The following is a 20,110-nucleotide window of genomic DNA, read 5'->3' as shown; positions in this document are numbered from 1 at the left end:
AAGAAACATTTTCCCCGCAAATGTTTAATATTTCCGTGGCATAATTAAGCATCTCAAATGATAAACCTGAAATCAACATGAGGGCGCAACTCAGCCAGAGGCTCCCATGTTCTTAGTCATCCTACCTTCCAGGACGAGAGGGCCTAATTCCGCCCCTTCAGCCGAAGAAGACCGGCTCGCCAAGGCCGCACGCGCACGCGCGCTGCAGCGGAGGCTGTAGAGTGCGCATGCGGACGCGGAACTCGTCGACCAGGCAAGGGCCGGCGGCGGGGAGTTTAGTGGAGTTTGGCTGCGGGTGGGCGCATTGCCGCGGGGGCGGGGGGAGCTGGGCGAGACCATGGGGAAGCTGAACGTCGCCTTGCTCCGGTACCTGTCTCGGGACCACTTTCGGGTACTGACTGCGGTAAGGATCAGCCGGCGGCCGAGTGGGTCATCCCGGGGTGGGCCCAGAGCGGCAGCGCCATCCATGGGGGTGCCTCGGCCAAGAGGCTTCCCCGCCCCTTCGAGGACGAGTCGAGATCTGGCGGAACCCGCTGAGGGCGTGAAGTTAGACGGGGACTGTGGAGAGTGGTGAAGTCGATCTTTATCGCTTCCTGCCTGTCCTGCCCCCATAGAATTGTTGTGGGGTATAATGGAGGGGCATTTATTCATTCATTCATTCATTCATTCATTCTTTATTACATTACATTGATACACCGCCCTCCCCTGAGGCTCGGGGCGGCTCACATGGAACACAGCGGAACTGGAAACCATGCAGAGAAATCAGTGGCTATAAGTAACAGTAAAGAGTAAAGAATGATAGAGAGGACAGGAATTCATAATGGCAGCATGTTGATGGACCCTCGGCTGGTCGGGTCAGATGTAGATGCCAGTCTCCAGGTGGCACCCTTATCTCCATACAACGGCGATCAGCACACCTAGAGAGAATGGATGTTTTTGAAGGTGGACTCTATGGCATTGTACAGTTAGAATAAGGGCTTGCACGGAGATATACGAACACCGAAAGAAATGCTTATGCAAACAATGGCTTGATGCATAATAATGTCTACATTATTGTCTAAAGTCTTTTACTTCAGTTTATTGCTTGAAGTGTACACAGGAAAATCAAAATGGCTGTTTTTGTCAATATGATGTTTCTCAGTTGATGATTCATAGGAAACCACGTTTTTCATACACTCCAAAAAGAGCTTGATAGTCACATAAGCCTGAGGGATAAATGTAGACGAAGCTGCGAATGAAACTTTCCATGTGTTCTGTAGTATTCTACCACACTGAGGTCCCCCATCCTCCTCAGGCTCCATCTTCAACCCTCCAGGAGTTTCTGAGCCTGGAGCTGTCAGGCCTCCTCCCTGCCAATAGTGAGGGGAGACCTGGCAACCCTGTGGAAAGAGAAGACCTATGCCCTTTGGAGTCAAGAAAGGATTTTTTTAAAGTAGGTGTAATGAATTAGGGTTAGGTGTAGGCTTATCCTTTTGTCATCAGCTGTATTCTGTGTCAGCAAGTATGTGTACACTCACGGAACTGCTGGCTGACATACCTGCTGGTTTAATGTATGTCGTGCAGATCTATGTGTCAGTACATCCATGCATGTGTACCTGTCCTTGTGTCCATCTGTAAATATGTGTTTGTTTTTCTGGTGGTCTAGAACATACATCTGAGGAGATCTGCTGTAGTCCATAAAAGCTGATACCACAACATGTGTTTGGTGTGTACTTCAGTAGCAGGCAAGGGGAAAGAATGTGGTTGATTTGAATGAGGGATATTGGGTTTGCCACTGGATCAGGCCTTGTTCCCCCACACCCAGAATGCCCAGCAATCAAAGAAAGCCAGGGCTTATCAACTGGAGTGCAATTTGTAGGTTTGGCCAGTGCTTCAGGAGTGCAATATAAATCTAATTGAAGACTCATTATGTTAGTGAAGATGGAGTTTATTTCAATTACTAAGTATTTAACAACTGTATATTTTAAAACTTGATTTGAATTGAAAGTCATTAAACATCGAATAAGCTAGACTGTCGTGGCATGAGCAAATATAAATAAGGCAAGGTCTTATAAAGAAGAAAATGTGAAGAGTAATGGGCATAATGTATGAAATAATTTTTGCAAACGTTTATTCAGAAAATGTGTATGCTACTTGTTTCCAAAAAACCATTTGGATTGCAAAGTACAACAGAAATTGACAATTAAAAACAAAAATTTTATTTCTCTGTTTCAGGTGGAAATGGGTATGAAGAACCATGAAATAGTTCCTCCTAGCCTGATTGCCTCCATTGCCAGTTTAAAACATGGAGGGTGTAACAAAATCCTGAGAGAATTAGCTAAACACAAACTCTTGGCTTATGAACAAACTAAAAGTGAGTTTAAATTAAAGATAACATTCAGTAATCTCTGTTAATGAATGCAACTACTGACAGATGAACGGAATGGCTGTTTGCTGTCTGATTCAGCTTTTTTAAAATTCCAATGCTTGCATTTAATTCTAAATTGTTGCACCAAATGCAGTCCTCTCTAAGGCTAATGCATACTAGCTAGCATGGTGTAGTGGTTGGACTAGGATCTGGAAGACCTAGGTTCAGATTTATACTGTGCCTTGGAATTGCACTGGGTGACCTTGGGTCAGTGTCCCTCATACTAGCCTTCCTGTTGTGGTTGTGGTGAAGATTTCAGTAAGGCTTTTGCCAAAGTTCCCCATGATGTTCTGATGGGTAAACTGAAGGACTGCAGACTGGATTTTCAGATGGCTAAGTGGAAAGGGAACTGATTAGAAAACTGCACCCAAAGAGTAGTTCTCAACGTTATTTTATCAGATTGGAGGGAGGTGAACAGTGGGTGCCACAGTACTCAATACTGGGTCTGGTAATTTTCAGCATTTTTCTCAATGTTCTAGATGAGAGGTGGAGGGACTCCTCATTAAATTTGCAGATGACACCAAGTTGGGAGGAGTAGCGAACACCCAAATATAAAGTTGGCCCCTATTTGGCCTCTCCAACTCTATGATTCTAGAAAATAGAGGCCTTTCCTGAGACAGGCAGGGTATAAATATCTCAATAAGTAAGTATTTATGACCACCACAGATACATACCAAATGAAATCTGCCTTACTTTGTAGGACTCTTTACTTTGTTATGGTATTTTTCAGTTTAAAAAGAGTTTTAGTTTAATGTTTACACAAGAATAACTCATTAGATAGTTCACTTACATATATTTTAATCCTACAGCTGTCCAAGGTTATCGGTTAACTAATGGAGGATATGATTACCTTGCCTTGAAAACTCTTTCTTCTCGTCAAGTTATCTGTTCTGTTGGAAACCAGATGGGTGTTGGCAAAGAATCAGGTATTCACAAACATGGTGGCTTTTCCCCCTTTTAGCAAAGAAATCTAGCAGACATGACAGTTGTTTCACTAGTAAATTTAATCTAAATAGCACTTCAGATTTCCTGTGATTGTTCATCATTTATAGGTTGAACATACGAGGCTGCTTTATAGTATAAAGTTAAGCTCCACGTAGGGAAAGTCGCTGTAAAGAAAAAGGTTTCCCTAATTAACAAATCAGATTGTTGGTCGGTTAAAATCCATATTGTCTACTCTGACAGGCAGCAACTCTTCTTGGCCTTATCTTTCACATCACCTACTACCTGATTCTTTTAACTGGAGATGCTGGGGATTGAATGTTGAACCTTGTGTTTGCCTCTTATAAAATCTGCATTGTCTAGCTACTTGAAAATGTAATATGATAAGCCTGCACTTGGCATAGTATTGGTAATGTTGCTGCAGTTTGTATATTACACACTATTGTGAAATCTCTCCCAACTATTAAGCAGGTGGCACCAGAATGATTATGGTGCATGCTTATAGAGAATTCTAATTATTTGCCATTTTCCCATGTTTTAAAGATATTTATATTGTCGCAAATGAAGAAGAGGAACAGTTTGCACTGAAGTTGCATAGGCTTGGAAGGACATCATTTCGGAATTTAAAAAACAAACGGGACTACCACAAGCACAGGCACAAGATGTCATGGCTCTACCTGTCTCGTCTGGCCGCAATGAAGGAATTTGCCTACATGAAGGTAACATGAGTTGTCCCCTTGTTCTGCTACACAGTGGCTACAGTTCAAGCTGAAAGGGACAGAGGAGCGTGTTCCAGATTCCTGACACAATTCAGAGTGATGGATTTACCAATCAGTTCTTGACCAGTTTTCCCTCCTTAATCTCTCAAGATCATCTGAGGGATGTTTTGTTTAATGACTGTATTAAGTTTGATAAGGCAAGTCTGAAGATTTTTCTGTATGCACTCTGAAGATTTTTCTGTATGCACTTACTTTTAGTAACCAACTTTCACTTCTCCAATACTTTTAAAAAAGTGTATTGGTGCATGTATGCCTGAATCGAAAATTGCATCCTTTTTTGCAAAGCAAAGCAGGGGGAGGGATGACATCTTTCTTTTGGTTAAAAACTGATAATACAGTCATTTCAGAATAGATACATTCAGATCAGGATTTCTTGTGTTTATCCTCCCCCTCCAGGCTTTACATGATAGAAAATTTCCTGTTCCTAAACCCTGTGACTACAATCGACATGCAGTAGTAATGGAACTTGTCAGCGGCTATCCTCTGTAAGTCTTGACTTAATTAAACTACTGTTTATGATATGGAAGTATGTTTGCTTTGCAGTATACTGGTGTAGTGATCATGATGAGTTGATGGTCTGCCAGAGGAGACATTTGGACAAAGCAGTGGAAAGAGTGAAGCTGTGCATTCTGGATTAAGATTTAGAAATCACAGGCAGTAGGTTAAGGTTGTGAATTGTGACCTACCTTCATCTTCTAACATGAATCATCCTTTAAAACAATGAGTTAATGGAAGACCTGTCACTGATTTATGAACTCTGTTGACTATCAGACTTTGGACAGCTTGAGAGACCCTAGAGGCTGCCAGAACTGACACTCTTGTACCAAAGGACCATGGATCTGATTAATGCAGCCTGTTCCTTATCTGTGTACTAGGGACAAAGCCCATTGCATTCAGGAACACAGTGGGTGCTAGATTCGGGGTGAGGGGTGTGGAAGAACTATGTGTATGGCCTCTCCCCCCAGGACCTGGAAAGGCTGCAGGCTGGAGGCCCGCAGGAAGGGAACTCACTGGCAGGGAAAGCTCCCATGCAGCACGGAGCTGAGCCTCGGAGGGAAGTGGAAGGAGGAGGGGTGGTCATGAGTGAGGGATGGAAGGTGATTGGCTGGCCACTGGACAGATAGGCAAGCTGGTTAGAGGAGGAATCCAGCTCTCTGCTTTCTAGTGTAAGGCTGTTATTACCTTTTTTTTTTCTTGGAGGAAACACTCCTTTTTTGCCTGTACATCTATCAAGAATGATAATGCTTTGCATGTTTGTGATGTTGCCTGATCCTAGGTGCAAGTATGCCTTTTTCCAAGCCTGTATCTCTTGGCCTGGTCATAATTATGCCGCTCGTCATTGTTTGCCATTTTCTTAATTCAAGAAGTTCTTTTTCAGCACAGAGATTATTTTTATTAGAACGTGAGGAGAGGAATGATCATCACTCAGGAGAGGAATTAAAGTTGTTTAAGGCTTAGGGGTAGTTTCATGTTCTCTTCTGTAATTCTTAAATAGCAGCATGCAATCACTGAAGCTTGCACACAGAAGTGCTGCCTGCATGTATTTGCACAGCTGAAGGGCAAAGGGTCCAATCTGACTCTTACTGCTAGATCAAAAGTAAATCAGCTTTAGTTGGGGAAAAGTCACGTTCTAAGGGTAACGATGCAGGCGTCTGGTGCAAGCTCCTTCCAACATAAAGGAGTCCATTCTACACTTGAACTGTAATAAAAGCAAAATTCATTTTCCAGTCCTTTTTATAATATCTTGAATATAAAGCATATAAATATAAAGTTCTTTAAAACACATGGTACACACCTGTGGCTTTAAAATTGTACAGGATAGAGAGCAGGCATTGGAAGTAAATCCATACTTGGGAAAATGGCACGTCTTTGTTTTGAACTGGGGGCGGTCATCTTCGTCTTTCCTGTAGGATGTTAGTGTATATTTTAAAGATGTGGCATGCACATCAGTGAATTTGGCAAATAATACTCTCAGTTACCCTAGAGACCCAGTCTAGTTTATCTTCTGGGTAAGGCGTATCACTATCAGTTGGCTGTTACTAAAATAATTTTGTTTTTCAGATCTCTTATGCTCACAATTGTAATATTCTAAAGAGTTGTGTTTGCATCCCTAAAATAACCTCTTCAGCAAGCCATTATACTCAGTTTGCCTGCTTAAAACCAAAGTACTATTGAGAATTTCTAGCTGTGAATAAAATTACTGAAATTAAGGAATGTTCGGGGGGAAATATAATTGCCTGGAGAGCAAGCAGATTGAATTATTAGTAAATTTCAAGGCAATATTTTCTTGTCGCCGGCAAAAAATTGTTCATATGCGCTTTGGAAAAAGGCATGATTCGTCAAATATGCTTTGCTGTTGACTAAAGTATCCAAATAGCAATTGTATGAATTATCCCTTTTATCATTATTTTATTATTGTTAGTTTATAACCAGTCCACCTCTTTATATAAGACGCAACTGCCTTTCTGGGTGGCCAGCCATTGAAGGTCAGACTAGATGTGGTGTTGAATGGATCTTCCCAACAGATGTGCAGAAGTTTGCTCATCCCCCAGGGCAGTTTCCTTTCTCTAACCCAAACACTACCCAGTCCTCTCCAGAAAGGGAAAGTGGTGGGAAGAGCACAGCGGCCGTTTCCTTTTTGCTATTTTTTTTTTAAGAATAGTTTGCAGTTAATCTAAACTTGAATCTGGTGCAGTTTCTGATATTCAGATTTGGGTATTTCTCTTCAACTGTGTATTAAATAATCTAATGACTCCTTATTGCTTAGGTGTCAAGTGCATCATCTTGAAGATCCTGCCTCACTTTACAGTGAATTAATGGAATTAATTGTAAAGCTTGCAAATTGTGGCTTGATTCATGGGGACTTCAATGAGTTCAATCTCATGCTGGATAACGAGGATCGTATCACGATGATCGATTTCCCACAGATGGTGTCCACCTCTCACCCAAATGCTGAATGGTATGTTCACAGCCTGCTAGTGTTTCCAGAATCTGACCATTTAATGATGACATTAATGAGAGCTTTAATCCCTTCTGCAAGAAATAAAAACTCCAGCATGGCTTCTGACAGAATTAACATGTGCATATAATGGTGAATCTGTACTTGATATTTTAAAGGTCAGTTAATTACTGTAAAATAATTTCCTTGTTTAGGTACTTTGACAGAGATGTGAAATGTATTCGTGATTTCTTTATGAAACGCTTCAGTTATGAAAGTGAACTCTATCCAACTTTCAAGGATATCAGGTAATCTCTTTTCAGAGTGACCTTTGCCTTAGTGACATAAGGAGTGAATCACACCTCTGTAGATGCAGCTGCAATATTCTATCATAATTTCTTCAGTTGTGGCAACATAGTCTTTAGCTGCCACGATTACATGAATGGCTTCTGGTGCCTGGATCTCTGTAACCTATGGAGGGTTTGACTCACATGTCATCTTTTCCATGCGGATACATCCTCGGGACAGTGATTTCTTTTAAAATAGGACTTCCTTGTAACACTGATCAAAATAAGTATTTCCTAGTAAATCACTGTAATTGTTTAGAATGTATTAGTTTTGATGTTCTGGAAGTGTTTCTCTAACCACTTGTTAAAGACAACACAAAAAATTTTATCAGATAGATGGTGGGAATCATGGTGAGGACAACCATCTGGTTCTTCTTTTTTCTACAAAATCAGTACATCCTGATCAGGGGGGTCTCAGGAGGCTGTTTGCAGGATTATCATCCTCCTATGGTTTCTACTGGGCTTTCTCATAATAACTGGTATTTTAATTAGAAAAATACAACGTTTGCTACAGTTGATCTCCCCTGGTTCCTCTACCCAGTTCTCTTCTTCCCTTCCCTTTAATTAAAAATAAATGCTTTTGTCCACACATTTATAGCTGATCCTTGAGGTCAAATGTTGCCTGATCTGGTCTGAGGACTCCATTCCACCCTGTACCAAATATCTGGATGTGCATAAATTGATCTGGACACACCCTAAAATTACACTGAGATTCCAGTTCAGCGATTCCAACCAGATGGTTTAAACAGTTTCATTGTAAAGAATTACTAAGCATAAATGGAAACCTAATTTTTCCTTCCCTCGTTTTTTACATCACCAGGAAGGAATGTTCTCTTGATATAGAAATTGCAGCCAGTGGTTACACAAAAGAAATGCAGGAAGATGATGAACTGCTTTACCCAGCTGGTCTTGATGATGAGGGCCATAAAGCTGAATTTTCTCCACCTGAACAAGGTGCTGAAGGGAAAGGGAGATTCTGCAGGGCACCAGAAAGAGGCTTCACAGATGAAGTGGAAGATGACTCTGAAGAGTCAGAGCAAACCAGTGAAGAAGAAGACAGTGCTGATGAAAGTGAGCAAAGTTTAGGTTTGAAGGAACTTTGCTCTGTCTTACAATCAGTAGAAGGACAAATTATTGCTGCAGGAGACAGGGCTGAAGCTACGAGCTCTGTAATTGATTTTTCAGAGGATAACAAGAAAATTGAAAAATCCATCAAAATTGAAGATCAGACAGGTCAAGGAGAAGATCCTGCTGACAAAGAGAATGAAGATGAATGCCCTGAACTGGTTGACTTGTCAAGATTAAACAGAGAATTCAGGCCTTTCAGGTATAGATCTGTATTGATTGTTGAGGGGCTGTTCATAGGTGTGTTCTTTGTTTTCCCTTTCCAAGAGATCCTTTATTCCTTTTCTAGTGTTCTGATTTGAATTAAAACAATTTTTTTTCCAAAGCTTAGACTTTAACAAAATTCTTTTTGCCATGACGATACTCAAAAGACTGACAAGCCCTATAAAAGTCACCTTATACTAATTGAAATGCTCATCCATGCTTTGGTGTGTATACTTGTCCCATGGATAAATACCGACAGATGGCCTATATGACTTTTGCATTGATACTTCATGTTTGGCAGTGTCAAGAATGACTGTACTTTGTGGACTTGAGCACCTGAAAGTCCCCTGAATTGCAGCTTTCAGATGCTCCTTACCAGCTCTTAACTTTGCATCCTTGCATATGTGGAATAACTGATGCAAATCAGAAAAATGTTCTTTGGTAACAGAATAGTTAATTTAAATGTTCATCACCTTACTCAGACGGTGTTCTCATCAATAAAGTAGGCAATTTCTTGGCATCTAATACAGGAAACTAAAATGGGGGAAAGAGCTTGATGGACACTATCCACATTCTCCGGTGCAGTTGAACAATACATGTTACTGCCAGTGTGGGTAGAGTAAGCAGTCTGCCTATTGGCAAGTATTACAGATAGAAATACCACCACTGAACTTCAGGATGCTGAGCAAGTCCTATACATTTTAGTAGCACTTATGCAGGAGTCATTTCCGAGTGGATTGGACCTATTTGAAGGCTCTGTGTAATTGCTCCACCTGGATTATGTTGGAAGAGTTTATTGGTAAAGATCTGATTAAAAGGGGGCTGACTGCAAACGCAATGTCTTTTTTGCAGAGATAATGAGAGCATGTTTCACATCAATGACCACCGAACAAGAACTACAAGCGTCACTTCAGTCGGCAGTGCTGGCAGTCGGTCAACAATTCCTCCAGTAAGTGACGTAATGCTTTTAAGGAACTGTCCACCAAGAACCTTTTCTACAGTACTCATTATTTCACAGGCTCTCGAAGGCCTCTTATGCACAGCGGCAGCTACTGTGCGCTGCCACTATGTCGTTGCTGCAGGGCAGGATGCCCCGCCCTTCCCCGTGTATGCACAGGGGCAGCGCATGCTGGGCTGCCCCGGCGTAGCAAGTGCGTGCTGAATGCAGGGGCCAGAAGGTAAGCTGGCATGGCGGGGGGGGGGAGGTTTGGACAGCCTGGGAAGGGAGTAGGAGTGCCCAAGCCCCCTCTGCAATCCCAGGTGGGGGCAGGGGATCTCCCCTGCCAGTTCCGGGGCTCCGTGGAGCCCGCAGGGGCGGGCAGTGTCCCTATAGGGACACCATAGAGTCAGGGCTGGGCGGGCCGATAAGCCTGGCGATGATGCACTGAGCTGGCCCACTGCAGCCCTGGCTTACCCAGGAAGCTACTGAAGTTCACGCGGTCACTTACTGCGGGCCTTCCATAGCCTTGGGCCGAGAGGCACCTGTGCTGGTAGCGGCAGCAAGCGTTATGGATGATTTTAACCGAAGCGCTGATGCCGCCAGCGCGGGCATTATGGCCCGTGCATAATGGGCCATACAGGAGAAATTGCTTTTGGGTTGCTTCTTGGTAGGTTCCCTCCTTATTCTTTCAGACATTTATTTTAAATGTTGAGCCATTGGTCAGTCAAGGATTCTTGGGGCACAAAAAATAGCTGATGATGTTAAGTTTCAGTGATGGAGGCACCTCATCTATGGTTAAATTCAAATATGTGCTTTATCTTCTAATTGAATCCAGCTCAGTTATCTCTTCTGAAAGAGCTGAATACTTGAATTTGAGATAATGAACTGTCATCATTGACACTAAGGTCATTAATAACGGAAACCTTAAAAGATAACATTATTTTTTAAATATTCATTAACTTTAGCTCCAGGATAATGCATTTCTTGCATAATTTCAAAATGATGCAGCTTCAGCAACTGCAGAGTGGCTTGAGCATTTGACAAACATCACCAAGTTAGCCAACAATTCAAACACAGTACATCATCATGGGGAATATTTTTCTGCAAACCTGCATGAAGCATATTTACTACTTGCTTCATTTGCACTTTCACATGCTTCTACAAAACCTTACAGTCTACTGCCTTCAACTGGTTATACAAACAGAACATGGTTTTTCCCCATAGGAGGTAAAAATGGCCTTGTGTTTTGTTAATTGTAGCATGTGACTGGAGAGGATGGGAAAATAATAGAAAGTGGCATCTAATTTTTTCGTTAACAGATATGGGGGGAGGGAGTAGCTGCAGTGTAGATTAAATAAGCTTTTCAATTAGAGACCATGACCACAAACAGAACCTTCCAGCATTCTAACTGTGTTTCTGGCTGGAATGGGGAGGGAGGGGGGAGAGAGAAGCTTTTCCGTGACTTCAATGGATGCCCAATGACCCTCTTCTACACCCAACTGGATCAAGAGTAGTCTGGCTGACAATGGGGACCATTCTCTTTCATTACCAGCTGGCAGACCTTAGGAGTAGGGTCTGAAAGGTAAACAAATCCCACTCTTGAAGTCCAGAGATCTGCTGACAAAAGAGAAGGACCAAAACAATGCATCCTTTGTCTTCTAAATTCTTAAAATTCCTAGTATACAACTGCTGCTAGGCTGACTGAAAGGATATAAGCCCAATAGAGCTCTGAAGAAATCTTGAGATTCAAGAGCAAGTCATATATACAGTTGGAGTTTTTCTGTACATCTCCCCAGAAGTACTATGTCTTACTACCTGTTCCCAAGGCAATTTGTATTAGGAATTATCTTTTCATTTCTGAGCCTTACTGACTCTTCCTTTTATATGCAGGTAGAAAATAAATTCAAAGGGTGTGATCTAGTAGCCTACTGAATATTCCCCTCCCACATGCATTAATCCTATATACATAATTCTTCCCATGTGCAGACTGTATCATAGCCAGAGATTGTGAGCCATCACATTATTTCTGAATGTGAGCACTATTAGCCTTCCAGACGTGAATCTAGTAATAAATCAAACTAAGCAGCTGTTGCTAACCCATTTAGCTGTACTTAATGGGTTGGCCAGTGAGTGATCACTTGTATCTTTTCGAAGTATAACTTTTGTATTAAAGGGTGTTAGAAACTGTTACATAAAACTAGCCAGGGTTGTTCCTCCCATACCCTGTGCCAGAGTTCTGTAATCCTCCTAAAACTAATTTGTTTTCTTTGCCTGCTTCAAAGAAAAATTCAAGTGTACAGTTGATGAGCAATATTGATATATGGTATCAAGAAGCTATTACAGTTCTCAGCCACAAGGGGGAACAGCCTGCTGCCAGCCCATTTCTTAAATCTGTTAAGACTAGTATTAGAGCAATAAGTTTTTTGTTCCTTCAGGGTGTGATCACCCTGAGCAGCTCTGGTTTGAGTTGTGAAACCTGCATAACTCCAGTTCCATTTTGTGAAGTATCAGCTTCATTATGCTTTCCCCTTTGAGTACGTGCATTCTACGTATGTCCTGTATCTTGCAAACAGGGATTGGTGACTGGGTTTTCCAAATATTTTACAGGAACTGGTAAAACAGAAGATAAAACATCAGTTGACTAAACAGCAAAAAGCTGCTGCCAGACGGCGACTGCAGAAAGGAGAAGCAAGTGTTTACACCAAACAGCGCCGGGAACACATGCAAAATATTAAGTCCAGTGTGGATGCTGCTAGCTTCTGGGGCTGATTATCGATAGAAATAGTTTTCCAACTTGTTTTGCGGCACACGAACCAGTGAAAGAGGTGGCTCTTTGACTCAACCATTGCATTTTGTTCTTTATGTTTCAATTGAGTGTGTAAATTATGTAAAAAAAAAACAAATTTAAACTGAATATATTAAAGGAGAGCATAGAGGTAGAAACCCAAAGGTCTACCCAAGTGATGTCTAAGGCCTGGATGGACCCAGAGAGACTTTTGACTCTGAAGAGGAAACCTCGTGTTTTATTCGCCACACCACTCTTTGAGGAATAAACGTAACATCCTTTTGGGTTTGCAGAGAATATAAATCGGTCAAGTGATTAAAGATGTCTGTAGTCCAATAATTTTTTTTTGCTTCAACTGTTGCAAATTTAACACATTATAATCTTTTAAATGATTTATAGTGTAATCCAGGGGTAGTCAAACTGCAGCCCTCCAGATGTCCATGGACTACAATTCCCAGCATTCGCTGGCAGGGGCTCCTGGGAATTGTAGTCCATGGACATCTGGAGGGCCGCAGTTTGACTACCCCTGGTGTAATCCTTCCTATACATGTTTACTTACAAATGAGTCCTGCTGGCTTTAGCATCACTTATTTCTTAGTAAGTGTCCATTGGATTATCCACAGGTTTAATCAGCTGGGGCTGGCCCTTCAGGAGCAGTGTGCCGTTCACTTACTACAATTTTCATGGTGTGAGTCTCGTTGCCTTCACTGCAACCAAACTGCCTTACATTTAAGTTAACGAGTACTTTGATTTAACGCCTCTGGCAACATTTTCATTTCTGGGCTTGCCCAGAGTTTAGCAAACCTTTCCTGAATAGCTGAGCTTTGAACCCAGAAGCTCTTACTTGATTTTTCTCCACACCCTCAAGGTCTTATGTATAAATCTCGCCCAAACTGACAAGTAATAAAAATGAGGTTGCACAGGCCCAACAGGCACTCTATCTCTGAGCAGGTCTGTGCAACTGCTAATAAATTTTGTTCATATGTATTCAATAACTTAAGTGTTTGTCCTATAACAGAAGATCATGATAACGCCTTAGCCAGAAGAAGTGGGGCCAGGTGCCACCTTTGTACAGCAAGTAAACCTTTTTTTTTCTTTCTCTAAAAACAAGAATGTAAGTGTAGCTGTTGCGCTAAATCTAACTGAGGAGCAGACATTTGCAGAGACTTAGCAAGCTGCCGAGTTTTAAGAACTATTCATTTTCCTCCCTATATCTTGTAGTGCTGAACAATTGGTTGCACAAGACACCGCGCAAGGAAAAATGCAAGAGGAGATACAATAAGTTTGACCCACTCTAAAGAGTTACCACTGTCTTTTTCTTGTGTTTCTCCTTGCACTACAGGTCTGACACAAGTGGAAATTTTGTGTTGGATCCAACCCTCAAATATTTCTACAAAATGGATCCTGGCCCAATATAATCACTGCATTGTGTTATATCCTAGTTTCTAATAACAAAACAACTGCACTGTTACTCTTAAGATGGAGTTCCACTGAATGGTATTAAGAGGGCAAAGAATATAAATATGAACAAGTACTGGCCCTTCTGTTTGGGTTGATAAAGCGAAGTAGCTAAACCACAGACTAGCTTTCAACATTCTGATCTGATCAAGAAAGAAAAGGTTGTGTGAACTTAAGTATGCCTAGAGAGCCAGCTTGATGTAGTGGTTAAGAATGTGGACTTCTACTCTGGTAAGCTGGGTTTGATTCCCCGCTCCCCCACGTGCAACTAGCTGGGTGACCTTGGGCTTGCCACAGCACTGCGAAAGCTGTTCTGACTGAGCAGTGATATCAGGGCTGTCTCAGCCTTACCCACCCCACAGGGTGTCTGTTGTGGGGAGAGGAATGGGAAGGCGACTGTAAGCTGCTTTGAGCCTCCTTTGGGTAGAGAAAAGCGACATATAAGAACCAACTACTTTTCTTCCAGAGCATAATTCCATCCTGTGGTGTGGCTGAGTATTTCCTCCCATGTGTAAAAGCTTTCATTCACTCCTCAGGAGAGTATTGCAGCACAGCACACCAGACCGCTTGCCCCAGTCATGAGGAGGTCTTGCTGTCCCAGGGATGCTGGGGGCGTGTAGCTTGTGCTTGTGGGACACAGTATCCCAGGGCCGCTTTCAAACTCCATATCCTCTTTCCAAGCACTGAAATCCCACTGCTACAATCATTTTTCACAATCACATTTTATTGAAACATTCTATCCTGCCTTTCCTTGTGGTTTAAGGTGGCTTACAATACTCTCTGAAAACATTTTCAATTAAAACCAAAACTAAAATAGCAAACCCAAACCCTCACTGCCACTGAGTGGCAGATGCTGCCGTTCAAAGGCCTGGGCCAACATGCAGGCCTTGCAGTGCCCCCTAAAGCACGAAGGGTCTCCTAAACCTTTTCAGAAACCCCGTTCCACAGAGCTGCAGCCACAACACCCAAGGCTCAGGCTTTGCTTGATGCCAGATGTGTCACCCAAAAACTATAGTTGATGCCCAGGGACATACAGAAGGATCCTTTAAATATATTTTGAAAGCCAGTTGGCTTAAGCGTAGGGGAGACTGGTAAATTTGAAGAAACCCTTCAGACGGTTCCATAATAGAAGCTAATTTACGCTTTCCTGCTCCTCACAAAGAACAGCATGAAACAGCTTTCACAAATCAAACATGGCTGCCAGAATACTCATCTTTTAAGACTGAGTGCTTTCAAGGCAAGCAGTTTGCGTACTTACCTTCGAGAGGCACCGTAAGTTATGCAGAGGCATGCTCTGAGTCAGTCCATTGATTTTCATTGTCTGCATTTACTTGAAATCTGTGGCATAAGGCTGAGTTTGCATATCCCTGCTCATTCAATAAGCAACGGCAAGTGGTGTGCATAAAATTACTGGAAAGGGTTCCCCCACACACCCCATTATCACCACCAGACAGTACACAAATAAATATAAAACTAGCTTTGCAAGTTCAAGGAGGCATTTAGTCTTGTATGACTGAATGTATTAATTCTTAAGCTTATTTTTCAGAGGATGTATTAATAGGTTTAGTCTTAGATATAGAATGTCCTGTGCATATATTTGGAAGGTTTGTTTTTTAAAAAATTTCTAGACGTCTATGAACAAATATTTATTATATGAAGGGTGCAAGAAATTAAAACAATTGCAGTTCTTTTAGAAACCACCTTTCTTACAGGTCACGTAAATATATGGAACTAGACATTTGGCTCAAGAGAGACAAAATCACAAGCTCCACAGCAGATATACAGTTTCTACAGCTCTAAAATGAAATTGTGATTTATTCAGGTCAAGCTGAGTAATACAAATTCTACTTGTTTGTGTTTAAAAGACTTGGTTTTCCTGCTTGTAAAATTTTAGTGTGTCTGGATCTGTTAATGTCCTTAGGCTGCTGAGAAGTTTTAGAATTTCTCTATCTGGGTATTGTTGGGGGTTTTTTTACCTTCTCTACTGTTTGTAGCAAGGTAACTAGATAAAATGACCAGCTCCCCCTCCCTGGCAGTCTTTAAGCAGTGGCTGGACAAGTACCTGTCAGGGATGCTTTAGGCTAATCCTTGATCAAGCAGGGGTTAGGACTAAATTTATGCGATTCATTCTGTTGTGGAAAATGATGAAAAATCACTTGTAATTTATTTTAAAAATAAGCATCTCGAAGGAAGAGTGGATTATCTTTTATACTGTAGATTATTAACACCATCCGTGTGGGCTTTACATTGGAAGAGTGAGAAAAAGAAACCTTTCTTAGGAATTTCCATTCTGATAACACAATCCTTCCTTTCCTTCTGTGCTTGTTAGCAGCATATACACAAAAGGAGCCCTTCTATGCTTCTGCAGAGGTCTCAGCTCCCCTACTGTTCTTTAGTCAGGCATGCTGCTGGTAGGTAGAACACAAAGCATTGTTTCCTCCTACAGGTCATGCAGTCATCCAGCAATGGGTGCTCTCTGAGGTCCCCAGTGCTCAGGGCATTCCTACAAAGAACAGGAGTATGCTGTATACTAGGGGCCTGGAGAAGAACAAAATGCTGGTTTAACTGGAGGGAATATGGGTGCTGTTGCAGTCATGAGACATCGTGTGACCAAGTACCCAGCATCAGGGAGCAGAAGCGCCAGAGGAAACCTCCATGTGTGCTGAGTAAAGTATGCACAGTATGGGAACAGCAGGCTCTACACTTAGACATGCAGTGGGAGTAGAGAGAATCCCAAGGGATTAATGCAAGCAAATGAAGTTTCAGCCACACTGTGGCTTTGTCTAAGCTGGACACTGTGGGATTTGGAGAGCACTCCTAAAGCAAAATTATTGTATCCTTAGCCATTGACGTCCGTGGATTTATAACAGGGCAACTTTGTTTAGGATTGCACTGTTAAAAGCATTAATTATTTCATTCCAAGGACTGACCATAAGAAACTGTTCTTAACCTTCAATTGTATTTAGATTGCAGCATTTTTTAGAGATGAAAAATGGCTTGATATATATCAAGAGCAGCAGTAGAATTCCTGAAATATCTGAAGTCATCAAGGGTCACCGTAAAGTTTATGCAAGGGATGACTTCTGCAGTGCTACATTAATATTTCATATCTGGTTATTCAAACAAAGTTTACTTTATTTACTGGCTGTTTCAGGAAATGTAGAGGTTAAGTCAATAATGTTCCTGGCCGTCTTAACAAATTCACATATTAAGGAGGCATGATAGAATTGCTATATCAACGTTCTTCAAATGCATTTTTAATGGCTATATACTTAGAATAAGTTTGAAGTTTGTTTATTTATATAATCTTGTGGCCAAGTGCTGCAAACTGAAAAAACTACTGAGGAATTTCTTTGCAAATATCCAATCTTGAAGGCATGGCATTTTTTTGTTTTACCCTAGGGCTGTTATATCCTTCCAGAAGCCATATGTAGTCTGTCAGGAGACTTATTTAAATCATTAACATATTTTAAATATTTAGTGAGGTAGCACCTGTGTCTATAAATAGCATGTGAAGTGGCCCTTAGCTCAGCCTGAACAAAAATTTCTACACTACACTTTGAAAAAAGTTGAGCAAAGGGATGATTTATAGGCATTCAGGGCAAAAAGTAAAATAGTTCAAATCATTGTAAACATATCACATAATTGGTTACCATATATATTCGTGTATAAGCAGAATTTTTCAGCACGTATTCACACTGAAAAAGTGCTCCTCGGCTTATACGTGGCTATATACAGTAATTGAAATAACAGCCTGCTCCCAGCCAGCCAATCGTTACATTGCTTCTGCATGCCTCCTGCAAGCTGAAGCTTGCTTGCTGTGGCTTCTTGTAGGACAGCAAGGGTTCGACTGATCTTTTTTTCCCCTTTTGCCTTCACTTCTTCCAAACTATTGGTTTCTGCGGGTGGGGTGGGTTTTGGGGGTGCTTTGGGATTTACTGTTTCTCCTAATGTTTATTTCTTCTTTTTTTCTGAGGGGCAGCATTGTTTGCCTTTTCTTCTTGAGGTTGAGTTTCTTTTAAAAGTTGAGTTTTGGAGTTCTTTGTTTCAGTGTTTTGTTCTGAGCAGGGCACTGTAGCTGTAGTTAAAGTAGTCCATTTTCCCAGTTTGGTAGCTGCTGTACTTGTTGTAATAGGTTGCCAACTTTGGGTACTGTTGTTCTGCTCTGATTTGCTGGGCCTGTTTTGCACCGACAGAGCTAGTTTACTGTTTTTTCTTTGAAATAAGTATTTAAAAACATTTAACCTACTGGTGCCTCAATGAATGTAAATTTACCAGTAACTGACACATTTCCCACCCTCGGCTTATATGAGAGTCAATGTTTGCCCAGATTTTTGTGGTAAAATTAGGTGCCTCGGTTTATATGTGAGTATAAATAATCTTAGTATATTTTTCATGACATTTCGTCTCTTACATCAGAAGAAAAAGAAGCAAATCCATTAGCATAGGTCAGATTAGAAAGGGAGGCTCCTTTTTATACATAGTTTGAATCATTCATGTTCAACCTGTCCCTATGCATGTGTACTCAGAAGTGAATACCACCAATTCCAATGGAACTTACCTCCACATAAGTATGCAAAGAATTTCAGACATGGAATGGAGCCATTAATTGACAAGATACACAAGAAACAGGTAAAATCAACTCCACAGGATAATCCATGGACATAATTTTTTCCACTTTTAATTGAAACAAACATTTTCAAATTTGATTCCTCCCACATTTTCAGATTTGATCCATCCTTAACAACTATATCCAGTTATAGCTATGATACAGCTGTGAAGCAACAAATCAGTTTGTAGTGATGGAAAATAACATGGGTTGAGCAAAAGAGGTTGAATAAGAAAAACTTATATTGGCAAATTCTATTAAGTGTACTTCAATTATTTAGCCAAATCATCAGATACCTTAACAAGCCCATCAAGGGGTAGAGTAAGACATTTGTTAGTTTTAAAGTGACACACCTAAAATTAAGTGACAGCTTGCAAATGTCTTCTGCCATTGTTATTTTCCCTTCTCTCTATTTTTAAAACCCAGGATCCTTGGCATCGCTTATTAAAATTCACTCTACCTGAAAATTTAACAGAGTGGAGGTAGATTCTTATTAAACCAGCAGAAACCCAAAGTTTGTCTGGTTCAGCAACTCCAGTCAATGTCAGGGATGAAAAGAGGCATGTCTTTCCCATGATTAGCTTCTCCAGTTAGCCGGTAGGTGGGTGTGTTTAACAGAAGAAAGCAGTAGGAAGGAGCCTGTCAGCCTGCCTTTCCAGCTAATTAGCTCAGCATACAACAAAGATAAGCGAGTCAGGGAGGAGGACCCCCTGAAGGGTCTTTGCATCTGGGCAATGTCTGATTGGCAGATGCTGAAAGAGATTCCTGACTAATCCAGTGCATCAATGAACTGTATAAATTCAGTACAGAGCTGGAAAAATTTAGGCATGAGGACACTCTGTGGCTGCCGTCTGGAAAAGGCAGACCAAGATGGACAGAACCTTGGAATCTTTACAACATATAATTTCCCAAGTCCTGCCTCACAGAGACCCTGCACTTGCATTTAAAGACTGTAAGTACCCAAGAAAGTTTCTAGACTTCCTAAATGTAACTTGAGTTTGTGTCCAATTGAAACTTGTAACAAGGCAATGCAAAGGGCAAAATTAGAGACTCCATAATAAATATCAGAACATCTTTCCATCTACTGTTTCTTATGATGCAGATCAAGATAATTTTTGTTAATGCTCATTATTTTTCTTCTGATGAATCATTTCATGTGTGGGCTACTGCAGAGTGTATTATACCAATTTTATCTCTAAGAAAAGTTTGTTGGATTGGGAATTTGCTTTTAGACTAATTACCATTTTTAAGGTTAGCTTTACCCTAGGGTTTTATGTATGTGGTTCTGTAATCAAAGCGTGCATTATTTTATAACTATAGCACATACGCTTCCTGGATTATAAGATTCGCTCACACACAATATATCTTTGTTTTGTGTGTCTAACCACAGCCTTATTTTCAAGTACTGATACGGAAAAGTTTCCTAAATTTAGCTCCCTGAAGCTGCCTATTTGTGTCTATTGCTATTGTCTTCCTAAGCTACTTTTCATCTCTGGATAATTCAAAATGAGTCTTCAGTTATGACCACCAGTGATATAGTAAGGTGCTACTGTGCTTGAGGAAAGGGATCCAGATA

General features: G+C 41.1%; 3 protein-coding genes across 4 annotated transcripts in view; 2 read left to right on the top strand and 1 right to left on the bottom strand.

Moving 5' to 3' along the window:
• LOC143842462 (uncharacterized) overlaps positions 1 to 234 on the bottom strand; it is a 73,394-nt gene extending 73,160 nt beyond the window's left edge. The window contains exon 1 of the mRNA XM_077347683.1: positions 126 to 234. The gene's annotated coding sequence lies outside the window, so the exon portion shown is untranslated. The remainder of the gene's footprint in view (positions 1 to 125) is intronic.
• On the top strand, positions 231 to 12,787 carry RIOK2 (RIO kinase 2). The gene is made up of 10 exons (XM_077347684.1): positions 231 to 403; positions 2,215 to 2,353; positions 3,217 to 3,333; positions 3,893 to 4,068; positions 4,525 to 4,613; positions 6,896 to 7,087; positions 7,282 to 7,374; positions 8,234 to 8,740; positions 9,595 to 9,691; positions 12,290 to 12,787. Exons 1-10 carry the CDS (start codon positions 338 to 340, stop codon positions 12,449 to 12,451), a joined length of 1,638 nt encoding a protein of 545 aa, XP_077203799.1. The 5' UTR covers positions 231 to 337; the 3' UTR covers positions 12,452 to 12,787.
• Positions 12,788 to 19,032: 6,245 nt separating this feature from the next.
• The window catches only part of LIX1 (limb and CNS expressed 1), a 48,831-nt gene continuing 47,753 nt past the window's right edge, over positions 19,033 to 20,110 (top strand). The window contains exon 1 of one of the 2 annotated variants that reach the window (XM_077347682.1): positions 19,033 to 19,486. In XM_077347682.1, the coding sequence (XP_077203797.1) occupies positions 19,405 to 19,486 (82 nt within the window). In that variant the 5' untranslated portion in view covers positions 19,033 to 19,404. The remainder of the gene's footprint in view (positions 19,487 to 20,110) is intronic. The other variant, XM_077347681.1, reaches the window with a different exon arrangement.

The sequence above is a fragment of the Paroedura picta genome, chromosome 7 (assembly GCF_049243985.1).
Source record: "Paroedura picta isolate Pp20150507F chromosome 7, Ppicta_v3.0, whole genome shotgun sequence".
Lineage (NCBI taxonomy): Eukaryota > Metazoa > Chordata > Lepidosauria > Squamata > Gekkonidae > Paroedura > Paroedura picta.
The sequence above is the reverse complement of the archived record's forward strand: the minus strand, read 5'-3'. Positions and strand labels throughout refer to the sequence as shown.

Bases quoted from the DNA above. Each gene is read 5' to 3' on its own strand.
- RIOK2 (XM_077347684.1), top strand. From the start codon at position 338: ATGGGGAAGCTGAACGTCGCCTTGCTCCGGTACCTGTCTCGGGACCAC. The intron at 3,334-3,892 runs GTATTCACAAAC...CATGTTTTAAAG, and splicing joins GGGTGTTGGCAAAGAATCAG to ATATTTATATTGTCGCAAAT. The intron at 9,692-12,289 runs GTAAGTGACGTA...AATATTTTACAG, and splicing joins GTCGGTCAACAATTCCTCCA to GAACTGGTAAAACAGAAGAT.